Genomic DNA, 20,340 nt, shown 5'->3' on the forward strand with positions numbered 1-20,340 from the left:
TTTAAAGGATTTTAAGATCCATCCAAATCTAAATGTATTCAAAAAATTAAGATTTTGGAGGATTTCAATAAGTTGTGGATTTTGTGAGATTTGAGAGCAAAAAGTATATACAACCAAGACTAAAAAGAATTCAACCTCACCCCCTAGGATTTCAAATCCTTCCACCACAATCTATTCAAATTCTTTAAAATCCATATGAATTTTGTAGGAGTCTTTAATCCTCTTAAATCCTATAAAATCTATCACTTTTAAAATTCTTTAAAATCTTAGTTTGACTACACCCCCTAAATAACTTCTCCCACTTTACGGTACAAAGGACGAGGAGTGTGGAAAGTGATATTTAGAGTTGTAGTTCACCTCTAAATGCAACGATCAGTTGGTTTAGTGACATTTTAAACTCGCAATGACCGATTGGTCTAGTGACATTTTTTACGAGTTAAATTGCGCATACGATGTTTAGTTGCCAACTGATGTGCGAGATGACTTCAACCGCATTTCACTTGTTGGAAAAATGATTTGATGACTTTATACAAGAATCCGCAGAAACACACACAGAAAAAGCTATGTGATCCTTCAGCATGTAACTTCTATTTACAGATATCTGAAGTCTAATTTCCGGCGTACCGACGTTAACTCGAAAGAAAGATCTGAATTCTTGTTAGTTTACACCAAGTTACAACGCCCGTCGCCATAATATACTTGCTACTAGTGTAACTTGTATACGGAGTAATTGAAACCGAATACGGTTTGAAATAACTTTAGAATAACAGCCAATGCTTCTTTCGGGGAGTTCTCGTCGGAACATCTGTAAACAGATTGGTAAAAAGGAATCAGAGGATTGATTATATCTTCAATGGTACCGACACCGAAGTGTCGGGAGAAACAAATTGCAAATAAGAAGTATAAGCAATGGTTTAGTTCATCACCTGCACTTGCATATAAGGAGTTATAATGCACTTCACTCCAAAAGCTCAGCCAAAGCTCTGAAACACCACAAAAGTTGAAACAAAAACAATCACAACCTCGTTATATTTTTATGACGAAGTTTCAACCCACGCGTACGTATCAAGTTATGAGTTTAACTCCATCCAAAAGCCCAACTTGGCTAGTTTGGCTTGATTTTCCACAGCATATCAGTACCACTTGGTTAATATGTACATTGTGCAGTTTCTTTTGACTTTCACGATTCAAGTAAAGATAGAGTAAGCAAATGAGATTTACCTAGGGTAGGATTCCCATCTTTAGGAAGAATCTCGATGTAGCAAGTGTCTCGAAAAGAGGTGATTAAACAAATCTTGGCTCCGAACTACAGAAGAATCCGTAACTGTTAGAAACCAATCACTGTGAAACTTAGCATTATATAAAGCAGGAAAGAACAAAACTGTTATGGAGTTACCAGAGAGCAAACAGAAGAATCAACGTATGCAAATAAACAATGATTTACAATTCTTTACTTCGATCTCACCAAAACTACATTTTAACAACTTCCTTTTACATTTTCGGTCTGACATGGTAACAATTTCAAGTCACAACCATATACAAAATAAACCTCGACAACATAAACGGTGTGGTGAAGAGAAAGTCAAAATTTTCACTAAGTGACCTTAAAAGCACCTGAATAAAGGGAGTAAAAGTAGAGTCGAACTTACTCGATCTGCAGCTGCCTGTAGTGTAAGATGATCTCCCCACTCCCCGGTTCTAGTGCCACAGTGTTAAGTACAAAATTAAGTTAACTTTTAGTAACAGTTAGATATATACGTTGCAATATGTCTCAAATTTTGCGGTAAATAATTAGTAGGCATGAAAGCAGAAATCTAACTTTTTCATCTTCCTCAGGTAGCGTCTGTATTTCATTGGGACGTAAGCTTCATAGAGTTTTTTGTGATGCTTTAGCTGAAACATAAAACATAAAAATAAAAAAAATTAAAAATATTAAGAAACACCCAATATAAAGAAAATTCGAAAAGCAAGAAAAAATTCAAACATAAAAGGCTATCTTAGTGTTACTCCTAAGATGTTGCATCCATTCCATACAGCAAGGTATTAAGATTTCATACCACTACCAGTAATAGATGAAAATATTATCTCAAGATACAATCTTCTTATCGATCAAAGCCTACGGTAACTAAACTAATATAATGAAAATGAACAAATGGAGGAATTTCATCAGCCGTACCTGCTTTATCACCTGTTTTCTTACATGCTTGTGGTATTCTGGATTCCGAAACAATTGATCTGCTATTGCTCGAAACTGCAGCATGTTAACCAAATATCTTAGAATTAGTCGGAAACCCCTTCTCTCCTCCCAAAAGAGAAGAAGAGGGATGCAAACGAATAAATGTGGGCTGACAAATCAATTGCATTACAACAATGTAACCCAAGTAAACAAAATAACAAAAACCTAATATGTTAAAATATACGTTTGGTATGCCTTTGCGTTTCAATGTATAAGATAAATAGAATCTCAACAGATGCAAATACTTTGAAAACAATAAGGTGACAAATTAATTATTGCAGCCAAACCTGACAATTTCCATCGCCCTCGATCTGCAGTTCGGATAAATCATATGTTGCCAACCTGAATCAATCAAAAAGATATTATTACAATCAAGATGATTCTTCCTGCTACCAAACCATCCCTCTACATACCCAAGTGCACAACAAAGCTGCTTGGTCATAGTTACATCTCTCATTAGTTCAGCAACATATAATACCCAAATGAGAGTAGCAAAGGATACCAGGCTATTCGATATGAGCAGCTCACAATAAACCCCACCCCCGCCTTCTCGGAAAAAAGAGAGAAGGATTTTTCTAAAGTTAGTTTTGAGAAAATAAGAGTTGTAAAGTTATGATCAAATTATACCGTCTAAACTCGTGTACTATAAGCACTGAATAAAGGAAAGCTCAGTAAACGTAAAAAGTGCCAAGGTAGCGATATAAATCAAGTAGAAATTATGTAGAGAGCTCATTGCAGAAATTACAACCTTGCCGACAGGCGCTCATGGTCTTGGGTCGCATCATTCACGTCAGGTATCTCCCCATTTACGCGGGGAGTGTGCTGCAAACACAATAAATCAGTGGGTACATATTTATATCCAGTTAAATACCAATAAGCTACCCAATTTTCAGTCAAATGACAACAAGGTTATCTCATGCATCTATGCACTGCTCAGACAGTAGGCAGAGAGTATATTATTTATCTTAAGATAACGGAGCAAGCAACCTATCTCATACAGCGGAGCAAGAATTAATTGAGTGATATAGACCTAACGACATTTGAAAAATGCCTCCTCAATTCCAACAGACATAGCAAGCAATCGTATATGAGGCAGGAAAATGGTGCTCATATTAAAACTAAACAAGAAAACTAGTGTGTCGAAAGTATCAAAAGCCCACATCTATTTTGCAATGATATTTCATATCCCATACTACATACACTAGTAACACTACTACACCAGCACAAATTTATGTCTAAAGGAATGTATAAGTAACACCTCGAAAAAAGAATTTGAAACTTCAAGATCAACCCAAGTATCATAAGGTGTGAAGGGTGTGACTTAGTTAACATATCGCCAATTTCTGCTTGCGTTGCCAAAAGCATACATTAGCTATTTCCCATTCATAACAACCAACAGAGAAAAATCAGTCATGGGCTTAATTTTCCCTTAATTTTTTGATAAAATCGATACAACAAATGGATACATATATTCATATCTTCACCTATATAGTATATATACATATATGCATATATACAAGATGCATTAGGGTGGCACACCTCTAATCCGGGAATTAGAAACATTGTTGACATAATGACTAGCAAGGAACATTACCGGAATCGAATCTAAGTGGGACAGTCTCTTCCCAAGCCTGCGATCAACTTTGACCTTTTCCTCTTCTGCCAAGATGGTTGCAATGGCTTGATCATCCTCTGTATCATGATTGCTGCTATCTAAACTCGAGCTTGAACTCGCACTCGCATTGCTGTAGCTTCCATTCATACCGCCTGAACTAGACAGATCACAAACACACCCCTACAAAACATGTCAAGTGTAATAACTCGTCAAAGTAATCCAAAACAGTAACCGTCATAACGGTAGCTACGAGCTAGAACCCCTAAAAATTGAGATTAATGTATGGATTAATGACATATCAATTTCCCCCTTCACTTATCATCTGTTTGGTTGCTGAGAAAATTTAGAAAAAAAAAAAACGAAACGAAAATCTTCTATCTTGCATTTCGATTATCATCAAATTCTTGGAAGTGCAAGGCTTTACTTGAATTGAATGGAAAACACAGTGATTGATCTTGACATAATCTGATTTTCTATTTCATTGCACTTTCTCACCAGCCAAACAGCAGATGTAGTGTGAAAGGAAAGCAATTCAATAGCAGCAGCAATTAAATTAAATTTTAAAAAATAATCTAAAAGTAATTGAAAAGCATAAATTATTATATAAACAAACCGAACGAATAAGAACCTGCAACTAAATTCAGTTCCTGAGAAAAAAAAAATTCTGCAGAGAAAGTCTTTGTACCTCTCAGCTGAGCTTTAATTAAATCAAATGAACTTGTTGAGCTGAATATAGCAGTCCACAGAAGCAAATCCAACAGGGAAGATCCCAAATCCAAGTTTTCTCTTTGTCTTATTTTCTCAGCAACCAAACAAGGAATTGGATGAACTCGAAGATATGCAACTGAAAATAATAAGATAATATAAATACAAATATAAATAAAACTGTAAATATATTCCACCTAGGTAGCTGAACTGTATAATAAATATCTGGAAGAAAAAAAGGGAAAACGAAATTTGACTTGGTAGCCAAAAGAAGGGTCAGAGAAAAAAATAAAAAAATAAAAGCCGGGAAGGAAAGGGTTGGAGGTTGGAATTGAATGGGTAGCGCTGCGGAGCCTTTGACAAAACGTCATCCTCTACTTCCGACAAGAAAACACGACAAAAATGAAACAAGTTCAACACCAAACTTCTATAAACCGTGTGAATCATGAGTCAAGACTTGGGATGTCAAATTGATTTTTTTTTTTTTAATTCAGATTTTTTTTTTATTTTATTTTATTTTATTTTGTCTTTCCTTATCATGCAACTAAATCTTTGCAACACTGATTTTCCGCTAGGTGATTTTTTGAAAAGGTGAATCAAAAAGTAAATGGTTTCGATGGTCAAATCAAATTGAAAGAAATGAATAAGGATAAAATAAGAATACCACTCCCCGCTTGAGTGGAGAATATCCATAGGAGTGAATTCGAACTTTGATGCAAAGTTGGCGCACATTTTTTATAGCTAACGTAGTTACGTTCACATTTACATTCTTTTACGTATTAAAATAATTTTTTTTTGTCAACTAAGGAGGAGAATTTTCGAATCACGCCCTTATTTCTCTTTCTACAAGTGACTCCCTTGCACCAAATGTATGTTTCATTACGCCTAGCTAGTATCTTTTTATGACTTAATCTCTACTAAATAAGTTACCATAGTGTTCTTACTTATTTGCATGCCAATCTATGTGGCATTTTATGTGATTTGTCACACGTGAAACTACAAAAAGATAAAAAAATGGGAAGCTTCTTGTATTGCTTTTGAATGTCTCTCATTTACTTTGGTGCTTTGCTTTGTTTACTTTGGCTGTTGATTATGATAAAGTAGTTATCATCAAGTTGATTAAGAACGTCCAAGGAGTCCACTAATTACAACTTATAACCTAATTATTGTAGACGAGGGGTAGCTACTTTTGCTAGAGCAGATAGTGCTCCTATATGCACTCAAGTTCGAATCTTTCCCCCAATACTATAACTTATTTAAATTACGATACCACCTATATATAAAAAAATTAACAATGAAAATTTTAATTGTAAATAATACCAATTCTTTATCATTGTTAGGATGGAATTCCACTAGTGTTGAACATCTCTCTACAGTTAACAAATACAAAAAGAAAATCTCTCAACAAAATTACATAAGAACTAAATAGAATAATTAATCTAGAAAACATAGTCATAAACACCATTATTAGAATACCCAAGTGTAAACATCTTAAGCTGATCGGTGAAGGCAGTGAGATTTGACACAGCTTTCAAATTAGCCTCATCTCCCATAGTCCTTTCATTTAGCTTCCTCATCCTTTTGCTCATCTCATCCTCCTCCATCATCCTTCTCAATCCTTCCTCAACATCTCTCTGTCCAAACCCACTTAATCTCACCCCAATCCTCCACACTTTCACAATGTATGCACAATTTACAAACTGGTCCCCAGCCACTGGATAGCACAGGAGAGGCTTCTGGCACTGAATGGCCTCCATTGTTGAATTCCACCCACAGTGTGTGAGATAGCATCCCACTGCCTTGTGTTGCAAGACATCCATTTGTGGGGCCCATGACACAACTTTGCCTTGTTTTGCCACTCTTTCCAAGTACCCAATTGGTAAGCCTCCAAGCCATGAAGATCCAAGCACCCAGAGGAATGGCTTTCCCAAAGCTTCTAGAGCCAATGCCAAGCTTCTAACCTTAGCCTCTCCAATTGGACTAACCCAACTTCCGAAAGAGATGTAAACAACTGTGTTAGGGTTTTGCTTGTCTAGCCAGTTTAAGCAGCTCGTGTCTTCTTCCCAAAAGCTAGGGTTCTTGGTGGTTGTGTGCTTGCTCAAGGGACCAATTGGGAAAACAAGAGGTTGTTGGGTTCTGGTGCTATTGAACAATTGATCACCGAGTTGTTGATGTTGTTCATCGCTGATGGTGTATTCATTTGGGAAAGAATTTATTAGTATCCATTGAAGCGTTTTCGATCGTTCTAGGGTTCTAGTCCAAAATCTGAATCTTGCTTTTCTTGCAGCTGGAGTGCCAATCAACCATGGCAGCTCTTCAGTAGATAGCACAGGTTGATTAGATAAGCATATACCACCTGGTTGTTTTGGAAATCCTGCCAAGATTATATTATATTATATACACGTTAGTGTCTGAGCTCGTTTGAAAATGATTTTGAAATGACTAAAAGAGTTTTTAGTGAAATTGATTTTGGGGTTTCAAAAGGACTTTAAGTGTTTTTTGGAAGAAGCAACCAAATATGTGTTTTTTGTGTGAAACACTTCAAGTAACTCTCCAAGATCTACTTTGTTTTTACTAAAAATGGTGTCAATCGCTATAAAGCACTTTTAAACGAGCTATTAAGTCTATAATACTATTTGTATCACATTAATGTCTTAATTCCAAAAGTTCAAAAACCAAATTAATTTGCTTCGTCAATGTTGGAACGTGTCTGATTATCATTTAGTTTTAGAATTGTTTCATATGCATTTTGCTTTGGCTCGAGTAAGCGTTTTGAAGAAACTTCAGTTAAGTTATGCTATAGAAAAAGAGAAGATGATTTTTTAGTGTTTTTTTTTTAATCTCTTAAAGGGTAAACTTATATAAATCTAATTTTGTGAATTATTGTTTAGTCCATAGATTAGGTCCGCTCGATTATCCACATCAATTTATTTTATTATTTGTAATAAATATCTCTTTATTTATGGGATTGTTTATTACTTAATTTTAAGATTAAATATAAAAATTAAATATTGTTTATCCTTATTACTGCTCCTAATTTGTATCACGATTTTTTCCTTCTACCTCATCAGGTTAGGTTAACTATGTTATCTAATATTTGTTTTAGGTACAATATATATCATCATGTATATGAATTTATAAATGTATGGATGATGAAATTTTTTTGAATTATTTTAATGGATGATAGGTAGATTAAGTTTTATTTATTTTCGTATACATCTCTATCATAGATGAAATATATTTTATCAACCTATGATATAGTATTATATTTTATATATATATATATAAATATATATAATGATATATAAATTTTCTTTTAACTATTTTTCATTGAAAGCGATTAGATTTTTATATTTAAATATTTAAGTATAGATGCATAAATAAAAAATAAAAAAAACTTTAATTAAAATTGAACAATAAGACAATTAGACTAAATCCAATAACAGCTTAGATTTTTGGCCTTGGATCAAAGTCCTACTCCATCTTTAAATTACAAAAATGTCATGTTCAACTAATTGATACACGTTGGATGGTTATGACGTTCATATGCCTCTAATATATTCAAGCTTAATATTAATTTACAGCTACAACATTTTGAGAAGATTTATATGGATTGAACCCTAACAACAATAATACTTAACCGTACTTTGTCCGACTTGCTTATTTAATTTTTTTTTTTCCTAAAAAAAGAGGTTTGATGGCTTTGCCACGGCAGTCCACTTTTCTAGTGGCCGGAAAGACTCATAAAAATATTTCAGCCTCCCTCTAGGCACCATCGTGCGATTCACTAGTGCCAGTAATCAAACCCAAAGTGTGTGGAATACGGACCTAAAATTCATCCACCCAGCAGTGGTTTTCAACTTGCTTACTTCAATATATCTACATGGATGTTTGTGGAGAATGAATTTCATATTGATGAGAGGAGGGATCTTGCAAAAACTTATAAGAAGTTGGGCTACTCCCTATATTGCCAATTGATTTTATGATAAAACCTCAACTTTCTTCATGGTATCAGAGCAAGGTTGTCCCACGTGTGAAGCCCAAGGGCCACACGCGCTCCATGTCACCTTGTTTGTGTTGTCCAATTATTAGGTTTGAAAATTCGCCACACGTAAGGGAGTGTATTGATAATGAATCCCACACTGATGAGAGGATGGACCTTGCAATAGCTTATAAAAGGTTAAATTACTCATCATATTGCCAATATATTTTATAGTGAAATCTTAGTTTTCTTCGGTACATATTTAACTGAAAAACATGTACCCCATGTTGTTCCTAATTAGAATAATGCCTACATTTACTATAAAATTATCGATCGTAATAGATATTAATATGTGATCCACTTGCCTGCTTCACATAAGTCACACTATGAAATGTCTTAGTCATAAATACCATCATACAATTTTATTAATAAATAAATAATGCATATGATTTAATATCCTAGTGAATAGGTATTAGGTTTCAAACTTTGACTCCCTCTAAGTTATTGTAAGAGTTTCGGGTTCTCCTTTCCCATTAATAATAATAAATGTTGAAAAAAAATTATGTATATGCATCAGAAATACTCGACTTTTGACAGACAAATGAAAATCTGACATATATATACATATATATTGATAATTTTATACTTTTGTTATACTAATTTGTAAATAAAATAAATGCACACTTTGTACGGAGTCAAACGATTAATTTGTAAATAAAAATAAATGCATACCATGTAAACAATATTGTTTAGTTATCACATCTCTTACAACACCTAGAACACATTAATTCCAAATAATCTTTTAGATAATGACCAAGTTGGTACAAACAACAATAAACTTTTATGGATATGAAATGAGAACTTAGAAGACACTAGTATCAGTTTTTCATAGTATACTTACTATCATCGTGACATTATGTGTTATATCTCAATTTTGTTCGCATATCAATGTATCATTGACATGAAATGTTACGACGATAGTGTGGTTATGTTATGTAAGTTACTATGCCATTAAAGAAACCAAAAGAGGGAGACTAAAAAAGGCAAACGAAGACGTAGATGATGATCTCATGCATATACTATAAAATATTATCAACAAGTAACCTGTATCAGCAGAAATGAGACCTGTCCTTAGCATGTCTGGAATTGCAGTGATCAAGCGATATGCGGCATGCATAGCTGGCCAAAACCCAGCACAGGCTACCCCGCATCTATTGGCTACATCTATAGCCCATGATGCCAACAAATCAACAACTACGCACACAACTTCATCACCATCCTTATCATCAAGCTGATGAATAAGTCTCTCTAGAGGGTTTGCCATGTTGTTCTCCATGGCCTTCTCAATGGCAAAGAAGTCCCTCGGGGTGTCCTTGTCCAATTCATCTGGGATTGGCATGCACAAAATCTTGTCTTTTGGTTCGACTTTCCGGACTATCTGGTGGTGAATATAGTACGAAGTGACCATCACTGGCTTGAAGTCTTGGCTGAGGAAGGCTGAGGCTAATTTAAGCATGGGAGTGACATGTCCTTGCGCTGGATATGGAACCAGGATGATGATGGGGTTGGAGTTGGACCTCTTTATGCACTTCATGTTTCCCATCTTTCTCTATCTCTGACTCTTTTAGCATGTATGGCGTATATTTTGCTAGTGATTGATTTCGGGAGTCTGAAACAAGGCCTACGTTTATAGAAAGTGAGGGGTGAGTCAACTATGCATGTGCAACATGATGTGTACTGTTATAAACTATAAGCCTCTACTTAATTGTGGAGCAAAAAATAATCTCAAATTTTTGGAGACTAATACAGTGGACTTTTTTTTTTTGAAGAAGACAATATTGTCCTCATTAAATGGGTAGGGATCACAATAATTCCCACGCACAGTTCAAGGCTTGAGCAACTAACTACAATATTAGCAAGCTCCGAATCCCTACTCGTGGCATGGAAAATTCAAGGCATTAAAGATATAATTAATCACCAAATACTATCTCTTATACAATATTCCTGATTGAAGATCAACTCAAACAAGTAAGAATTCTCATCACAATTAATCAAGGATACTTACCATATCAACCCAAGATATTATTTCCTAATTAATATCTTCGGGATTATTTTTTCCTCATCCATCTTACGGACGACACACCTTGGCCAATTGGAAGCTGCCATGTGTAGTGTAGAATCCTACCATGGTCGGTCACCTCCTATAAATACTCCATTTACACCATTTTCTAATGAGCTTTTTGCTACACATACAAGCCCTAAATACTCACTCTTTTCAGAGAAACTAACTTAGACATTGGAGATCTCTTGGCCAACCCCCTAACCAACCTCATGGGCACGCATGTTGCTTTAGCTTGATCAAACGTGCTTATTATTTTGTAGGTACAAATTATCAAGACCGAAGATGGCAGATCTTTGCTACCACGTTCATTTTCACTCCTTTGGCAACAAAGTTAATTTCAAAATATACTTAATTATTGCAGTTCCCTCAAAACTGTCATGTTAGTGAGAAAACCTCAAAAGTCAAATTATTTATATACAGTAGAAACTAAAATATAATCTATGATCACATATCAACTCCGAATTTCAAAACCTCGATTGCATGGTGAACGCTGTCCTAATTATTTGAGCAACAAAGCCTTGCCACGCGCAGTGAGTTCATTTAGTCGATACAAGCTGCTCTGAATTTTTATGTGTATGAACTTTATATATATATAAATAAAAAAATTGCAGATTTAAGCGTAACTAATTGGCTAGAGCAATCTGCTCTCTTAGTTACACTGAAAGTCAAACCTCTACTCAAAACAATTTATATTAAATTAAAAAATATTGCTCAAATAAAAGTACAATTTTAATTGTAATAATCCAACTTGTGGTATATTTTTATAATATAAGCGCGGCCTTTATGCTATGTACATACACCCCCAATTAAAATTAAAGTATCTAATTCTAATAAATTAAACAGTAGGAGACAAATCCAATATCTGCATGATTCACAACCAGTTGCAATGTTAATTCGTACTAATCACTTCCAAAACAAAAATTAAGTGGAACAAGTTGGCTATATACGCACATTGTACTTTTTTTTTTTCCAGTTGGCTATACCTCTATACACCCCTCGTTTATCCGATGTGGGAAAACACTCGCGCCAAATTAGGCCAACTCTTTTCATCTTTTCGTTAAGTGGACGCGAACTCCTCTAAAAGCATGCATCTCATTGCCCGGAGGAACTCAAGTTAGGCTTAGGGGCACCGATAACTGTAATTGATTGACGCATGCATGGGCTGTGTTTTTTCTACACGTGATGAATTTTGATCCACGTTTAAATGCCCATACACATCATTTTCAACTACTTCATCGATCAATAGTCGAAGTGGCTTTGATGTTTATGTCTACCTTTTACATTTCATTTCATTTAGATGATATTATAAAGTTGGATTGTTTGTTTTAGAATATTACAGTATGTTAAACTTTTGGTAAAATGGAAAAGAAGAAAACAATTGGTTTCCAATAATTTCTTGCAGATAGTTATTTCAAACACATTCGATCTTATGTTTTGAGATTTTTGTGGAAATTTAGCCTAAATAATAATGCGAAAGGCGAGAAAAAATAAAAATTGATTAGAAATTTATATATTCCGTTGACTAAAATAAAGAAAATACCATAATTTGGCAAGACGATTACATAATGAAAGAACACATCTTATCGAGACTTAATTCATGTTGAATTAGAAGATAGGAAATGAATCATAATCGTTATTCTACTAGAAAATTATAAGATATAAAACATCAAAAGTACCTTAAATAAAAATAAAGAAGTTGCTAATGCCTTATTAACTATTCTAACAGTTATCAAACTTGCATCATTTCTTTCATAATTCTCCACTCAGATGGAGAATCCTGTGTCCACTTCCTTGTACTATAAAAAGTGTAGGTTGCTGCAGAACCACCTTTGCTGACTTTGGATGGTGGAAAGAGAAGTGTAAAACGCATGAGAAACTCAAGCAAAACGCCAATTCCTAGTGCACCATGCAATTGAAAGAAACCAATAAAGTTGAAGTTGAAGTTTGAAGGCTCACGAGCCTTCATCCGCCAACCATGCAACGTGATAATATACTTAATTAGATAATGCTAGAAAACGAAGCATGATACGAGTTGTAAATTCAAACATCTTGTATAAGCATGATTCTCACGATCACAATTGGACCAGCTTAAATAATATGTGTAGTTTTCCTTTGTGACAACGGAAGGCTCAAATTCTTGATCTCTAGCCTATTCCGACCTATCAACATCACCACAATGCGTATGGTTTAAAAATAGGGTGGTGTTATTTTTACACTCATTTTTACCTCTCACATGAGCTTTCACTTTTAGGTCAGTCAGATTGAATGAATTAAAGAATATCAATAAATAAAAATTAATAAGGGTGTGTGGAGATAAAAATGGATAAAAAGCACTAGTCTGAAGATATTCGGAGGTGTAGCGTAAATCTTATACGTGGTAAGGGAATGATGTATCATAGATCTTTTTCTTGTTTTTGGGAAAATGGATAGTTGAAAGCAAAAGATAAAACCTAAATGGATGGGAATCATAAACCGGTAGGATTAGAATGTAGTTAGATTCTAATTTAGCGGTATATATTAGATGTCATAAGTTCAAGTCTTCTTTCGTAAAATATTAAAAAAAATGTTTTGTGTCGCTTAGTACTACAGTTTAGTGGTATTCTTTTTCACTTGTAAGTGAGAGGTTTTAGGTTCGATTATCGTAAAAGGCGAATTTAAACCACATTATTATAGCCCTCCCTCACCCCTTTAGTGTACATAATATCGCTTGTTAAAATAAATAAATAAATAAAATGCCTTGTTCATCTGTAGAGGGATAGAGACATAAAGTGGGAAGCCAAAAATAAAAAATAAACGTGGTCAAAATGTCAATAACACCACACGGCATACCAAATATGTTTTCTCATCATTGTAATTATGGTGATGTTCATCATCCTATTTATCACTAATTGATGAGTTTAAATTCGAGATTTGTGTAGTGAGATACAAATTTCAACTCCTTCTTGCACCAAAGATCTTGCCATTTCCAAAGAAAATGGAGTTACATCTCTTTCCCATTTCCACTCAAGAGTTCTTATGTATTTCCACGCCCCTTCGAGAACCCGAAAAATGGACAACTTTCTTTTCCTAGGAACACATACAAGATTCGTCATTACAAAAAGGATAATGGTAACCCTGGTGGCGGACCCATAGAGGGACCTAGGAGATCTCAGGACCCCTCAGCAACCTTGAATTGTTGCTTGAAATTTTCAAGGACCCCTCACACTCGAGGAGGACGGCTTGTGTGTGCAAGCTGCAGCGGTTGAGCGGTGGCGTCTTTGAAGAAGACGACCGCGTGAAGAAGTTTTCTTTTTTAAGGCTTGGCCCAAAACGCTCGATTTGGTCAACTATTTTAATTTTTTTTTTAAACAATATACAAAACGTAGTCGTTAGTGTATATTTTGTTTTAAATTCCCAGCTAGCATGTCCCCCAAGTCCCACTCTTTCCATCCCTTCCCCTATCCCATTGTCCTGATTTTCACATATTCACCCAATCCCCAATTCCCTAATTTTCAAAACCCTAAAATGCTAAATCCTACCCGATCCCATATTTAAATTTTACTCCAATATCATACTTAATTTGTTTCAAATCTCCACACCACCACCATTTGGTTTAAAATTCATGCAAGTTTTTTGGTATTCTAATCTAATCTTAATTAAATTATATTAGATATTGATGGAGGTTTATAGTCAATTATTTGATATGATTATTGATATGCTTTATGTTTGTATACTCATGTGATTATTGGAATTTAGATGGAATTTTAGTTTATTGGTATATGTTTTGTGTTTTGTGTTTTTTTTTTTAATTTTATTTTATATCAATTGTGTAATGTAGAAATAAGAAAATGGAAAGATTTTTCACCAAAGCCAAAAGCACCCTATATTTGAATAATTTTGAAAGAGACCCGAGAATAAAACTCCAATCTTATAATTAAACTTTTCAATGTTATTTTTGTCTCTTAATTTTTTGACCTTTATTATTGGGACCCTCCGAGTTTAAAATTCTGGATCCGCTACTGGGTAACCCCACCATTAACTACTTCATTTATGAATTTCATAGTAACAAAAATACATGTCCTACAGAGACAACATTTGTAACTTGCTATTGTCTTGCCTAGTAGGCAAAGATTTACCTTCATGGAAAGGATAATTCATTTGAATCGATGTGAGAGTCTAACGACATTGCCAGAATCCATGTTGTATATATGAAAGAGGTTGACCCTCTTGCTTCTCTCAGTTACAATCAAATATTTGTAACTAATCCCTACCCCTCCTTCTTTTTTTTTTCCCTTATTTTTTCTAAAAAAAACCAAGAAAAAGCGTGCATGAAAAGGGTTTCGCATAGAGCGAGGGTTTTTGCGTAGAGTGAGCATTTCCACGTAGAGCGTTTTGAGTTGAAGTGAGGCTCTCTACGTTGCAAAACCTCTAATATTTGTAGGGATGAATTCAATGATGGCTATGTCTACCAAATGATACAATTCTGATAATATTATGACTCTTCAGCATATTCTCTTAATAAACTCGAAACTATTCTTGGCCGAAACTCTTTAACCGCTGAGTCTCGTCGTCTTCGACTAGAAGTATGAACCTAAGTTGATTATGTGATTGATTCGACCTTTATTTAGAACCTAATCATAATTTTTAATATTTCTCTCATCTAATAACTTAGAGTATATGGACCGAGTGCATGTTATTTATTGTTTTAAGTGAAGACTGTATATAGTCAAAAAATTCAATTAGAAGGGTTTCGAAAGAAAGCTCATTTAGCAGCTCACGCTCCCAAGCAAAAAGTGAAAATTTGATACATATAGGAGCATCTTTAGAGAAGAAGGTAATAGTTTTTTTTTGTCATGTCACCTCTTATCCTTTCAACGAGTAAAACTTACGTATTCCTTGTTTCACAATTTTCTTTTTATTTTGTTCACCATAGTTATGTGATACATGTCACGAGAGATACTAAAAAAAGAATATGAAAACAAAGGATATGTAAATTTGTTCATTATTCAACGATGATAAAACAAGGGTTTTGACAAAGTTGCCTCAAAAGAACTTTTCGACCAAAAGAAGTTGCCTCAAGGGTTTTTGGCCAGATAAAGTTGCCTTGCTGATCAATTAGGGCAAATTGCCACCCATCACCTATATATCTTATCATTAAAAGTACGTATATAGCAGTGATAGCACAAGCCAAGGAATTAAGTAAAGTGGTATTTTTAAGGCGTTTGGTAACTTTTGCCTCATATGTAGGTTGAGTGACAAACTTTTATCAGATGCTCTTAGGAGGACTTTCGAACACTAAGACCATCTTCAAATAAAATGTTAAATTATAACAGTTAAATTATAATTGATGGTTAACGTGATAATCCGAAGTCTTATAACAAATTTTATACTTTTCTAACCGAATTGTCAAATGTTATTTTCTTATTAATATAGAACTTTAAATGGTTGTATTTATTTTAAAAATTGATGAAACATAATTTTTATCTGTTGAAATATTAGTAGAATAAGAGAGACCCACCATTAAAATTAATTAAAAATAAATTTGACATTGATGTTAAATTTGATTCCTAATTACAAAGGCTTCAAATCTAGTCACCAAATAATACTTCGGTTAGAAGAATTTTTTATGCCAAGTATGCACAATGACATCTCCACTTAGAATTCGACATCTTCTTTAAAGATGCTCTAAGTCTAACTAATTGGAATAGGAAAAACAAGTAGAAAGTACAAGCAAATAGACAAGAGTTGAAATCTAGTCGTGAATGTTGGTATTTCAAACTTGGAAATGCTGTTGAACTAAAACAAGAGTGGTATTTATATTCACTTGGAAGTAAGAGATTTTAGATTCGAATCTCGTGGACGGCAAATTCAATACCAAATTAGGTTGCCCATTGGGTCACTTTGCTGAACTCCCACTTCCCTTTAGTAGTAAAAATATCGATGTACTTAAAAAAAATGGTATTTCAAATAGAAACACCCAATAAAAATATTCACGAATTTGGTGAAAATGACATATTAAAAAAAGATAACACAGTAGGGGAAACTTATTGTTAATTAATATTGTTTAAGACCAAGATCTCCTAAGCGGAATTTGGCTCTTCTACTCATCAAAAAACAAAAGAAAAATGATTGAGATTAACTAGTTAAATCCGTTCACTCATGAAAAAAAAAAAAAAAAAACGTTTTCGCTCCTGTGCTTATCCCTGACCTAGAAAAATATCCATGTACAACCGATTGATGTCCAAACCACAGTTGGTATTTGGCACAGCTAAAACTTTGCAAGTGACTCCCATTTTTTAGATATTTCCAACAGCGGCTCATCTATTCTGTGCAATTATTTATCCATTAGGTAAAGGGATAAGCAATCGTTTCGAATGACACACAGATCTGGGCCAACCGACAATCAAATCAAGCGAAACAACTCAACCACTTCATCAACCAAAATGCAAAACCACGTCATCACCCAAAATGCAAAACCACGTCATCAACCCCAAACCACTACGTCTAGCAAAAGATATTTCAATTATTTTAATTCAATTGACTTCTTGATAGGCGTTTTTGCATTCACAGTTTCACACCCTTAAATTTCTTGGAAAGCGATCATCTTCAGATTTTTCTCTTCAAAATTTAGAGATTAAATTATTTAAATTTTTAAAATTTGATTCAATGATTAAAAACAAAAAAATTAGTAAAATCTTTTTAAAATTATAATAATTTTTAATCATTGAATAAATTTTTTAAAGATCCAAATCATTGATTTCTGAATTTTAAAGGAAGAGATCCGAAGATAATTTCTTTCCAAATTTCCTTAACGTAGAAGATACTAGAAGGTCGTGTCGATACTGATTCCATATACCCTTCCCCAGTTGTAACGAATATTGGATGAGAATTCAACTGAGGAATATAGAAATGGAATACAATAATTAAATTAAATAAAGGCCTTTTCAATGAGTCGCACGGTTGAAATTACGTAAGCAGGGGCCACGTGTCAATGTGTAGGAGGATTACTATTTGGCAAAAAGGATCACTATTAGTTCATCGTGTAGGAGTTTGCTTTTGCAGTTTATTAGAGTTTGTTTGTTAAGAAAAAAATAATACTAGAAGGGCTAAATTTATATACTAAATTAATTATTGTAAGACTTAATTAGCTTGTGAATTAGTGATTTTTGCATATCATGTTTTGTCGAATATCTGATGTAGTAAATGCACGTGCCAACTCTCAACATATCTTATAATTCGTAAAATGCTCGAAGGAAAGAGACTTTTAGAATATGGTGGTCACATTAGCCACGTAATCAGAAATGACTTTCATTTGCATTTAAAAGCATTGCCTGCCATTTGGGAACCTTGATGACATTTTAATTGGGGTACTTTTATCGGCTTGGTATTCTTTCTTCCTCACGCGGTGTTAGCCGCCCACGTACGAGCGCGCGACTGCCATCTACGAAACAACCACTCCATCCATTTGCGCTTTTTTCTGTATGTATATATATTCATCATCGATCGTCTTCTAAACCAACAATTCAAAGCAGCAACTCAAGGCCTTCCAAGTATTTTGGTTATCTAAAGTTCTAAACCCCAATATACCTTATAATCTTCCCATATCTTCGCCTTTGTTCGAACATGAGTTCTACTAATTCAGCAGGTACTTTTTCAACTCCACCCTCACTCGTATTATCTTAATTTCTTCCCATAAAAATCCAGATCTTCATGCATATATATGTTCTTGAATTTAATTTGAATATACTGTTGGAGAATATTTAGTTTCCGTCGATCAAGGATTTCAGTTTCTTGATTCCTCAAATTTTTTAAGTTGCATGTTCAACTTTTCTTTAAGATTTTTCTCGAGTTAAAACAATCTCATGAACGACAGTTGTTAGGTGAAAAATACTAGCTGATCGTTGTTCTTCTCTTTAATTAGTTTTTTGGGATCTTTTGATATGGGTCAAAGCAACTAAAAATTAGACCATTTTAAAAATTAAAAGTCATTAAAAATTAGACCTATTTCAAAAAGTGGCCTATAAAATTAGACATATTTCAAATTTTTCCTAGTTTTTATCTGAATCAGAGGGGGCGTTTGGGGGAAGGGGGGAGGTGAAGCAAAGGTGCAGGACTCCAAATTTGAAGGGCCTAAAATTTTTGTCATCTAATGTTATGTAATAATGTTATATATTTAGAAAATTGTTTTTGTTAGTAATTTAAAATCTCATTGTGCATTCATTATAAGAATAAATAGAAAATAATCATGTTTATCAATGCTTAAGTAATAATTTAATCAACTTATATATCATTTAATTTACTAAATTTTGTCTATAAATTTAGCATCCTTAGCATCTCACTCAATATAAAATTTTCTAGTGCAATGAGATATTCTAATTGTCAATAATAACACCCTCACAAACATCCTCACAAACGGTAGTTTTCCAATTTTATTATACAATAAGGTTATATTTTCAAGTGAACTTTAAAGTTAGACTTTTGAAGGGTTTTTTTTTTTTTTTTAAAGATTGAATTGGTTTTGGTTATCTAATGAAGGTTATGTTTGTAGCTTTTTTACGTATAATTAATGATATTTGTAAACTTACAATCGGTAAGTGCTAAAATTTATTTTGATTTAAGTGATTGTTTTTTAACATCAATACATTGTTTTACTTTTTTTTTTTTTTTTTTTTAATACTATCAGCTCTTTAAAAATTTTCGCATAGGATTTCCGAATCTTAAAGACGTCCTGATCTGAATTCTATGTAAAATTGATTGTTAATTACACGGAATGACCTTGTTTAATTGATGTGCAGCAGGATACCCCGCTCCAGCTTCCGGCCCCGCTCAGGGTCCCTATTACGTGCAAGCTCCGCCACCAGCCGGCTACCCGACAAGAGATGAACCCCAAAACGCGGTTCCGGTAGAAACCAAGTCAAAGGGTGATGGCTTCTGGAAGGGCTGCTGTGCTGCCCTCTGTTGCTGTTGCATGCTGGATGCATGTTTTTGAAGATATATCCAGCCATTCATACCGATCAATATTTTTGATCATTTGTGTTTACTTCTACCTAGTTTTTTGTGTTATTACAGTACAATCACGGTGTGTGATATTGTTGATGTAGATTTGGACGGTGTGATTGTCCCAGTTTCTCATCCTTGTATAATAAATTAAGCGATATGGCTACTCTTTTTATTTATTTGTTTATACTTTATTTAGTGGTTGATTTGTTTCTCTCGTTCAATTATTTCTGCTATATTTTATCAAATTTCAAACATTACGTGAGAGTGGATGACTACTTTCAAAGGCACGCGTGTTTGACAAAACCTGCATTGTGTTTGTGTCATCGATTCTTAAACGCAAAGGAACATGAGGGATGGTCCCATTGCCAACTTTATCTTTCCAGAAAAATGCCTTATCCTCACCTATATATAGAAATATAAGAGGACAAATACACTTGGGTTGGTTCAGCATGAGTAATTGTCAAATCACTCTTAAACAAGACAAAACATGTCGTTATCGACACTTTGTCTACAATATTCATTCTCCGCTTCAAATATGGAAATATAAGAGTTATCTTTGAAGAAAATGTCAAAACTACAATTATTGATATATTTGTACTTTTATATCAACTTTGAGTTATAATTTTCATAAACTTAAAAGAGTGGTTTAATTCTACATGGGCTCCAAGTTTCACGATTATTAAGTATTTTAACAAACGATA

General features: G+C 33.9%; 2 protein-coding genes across 2 annotated transcripts; both read right to left on the reverse strand.

Annotated features, from left to right (window-relative positions):
• Positions 1-480: 480 nt before the first annotated feature.
• On the reverse strand, positions 481-4,953 carry LOC103964161 (OVARIAN TUMOR DOMAIN-containing deubiquitinating enzyme 11). Its single transcript, XM_018651617.2, has 10 exons — positions 4,537-4,953; positions 3,831-4,031; positions 2,985-3,058; positions 2,524-2,578; positions 2,177-2,251; positions 1,820-1,893; positions 1,650-1,698; positions 1,222-1,306; positions 927-983; positions 481-805 (listed from the first exon to the last, which is right to left on the reverse strand). The coding sequence occupies exons 2-10, from the start codon at positions 3,996-3,998 to the stop codon at positions 759-761; spliced, it is 684 nt and encodes a 227-aa protein (XP_018507133.1). The 5' UTR covers positions 3,999-4,031; positions 4,537-4,953; the 3' UTR covers positions 481-758.
• Positions 4,954-5,813: 860 nt separating this feature from the next.
• LOC103964174 (UDP-glycosyltransferase 82A1-like) lies at positions 5,814-10,229 on the reverse strand. The gene is made up of 2 exons (XM_009377077.3): positions 9,643-10,229; positions 5,814-6,930 (listed from the first exon to the last, which is right to left on the reverse strand). The coding sequence occupies exons 1-2, from the start codon at positions 10,139-10,141 to the stop codon at positions 5,996-5,998; spliced, it is 1,434 nt and encodes a 477-aa protein (XP_009375352.2). The 5' UTR covers positions 10,142-10,229; the 3' UTR covers positions 5,814-5,995.
• Positions 10,230-20,340: the final 10,111 nt, after the last annotated feature.

Source organism: the organism of the source record quoted next, unplaced genomic scaffold (genome assembly GCF_019419815.1).
Source record: "Pyrus x bretschneideri cultivar Hongxiangsu unplaced genomic scaffold, Pyrus_bretschneideri_v1 Contig12, whole genome shotgun sequence".
Classification (NCBI taxonomy): Eukaryota; Viridiplantae; Streptophyta; class Magnoliopsida; order Rosales; family Rosaceae; genus Pyrus; species Pyrus x bretschneideri.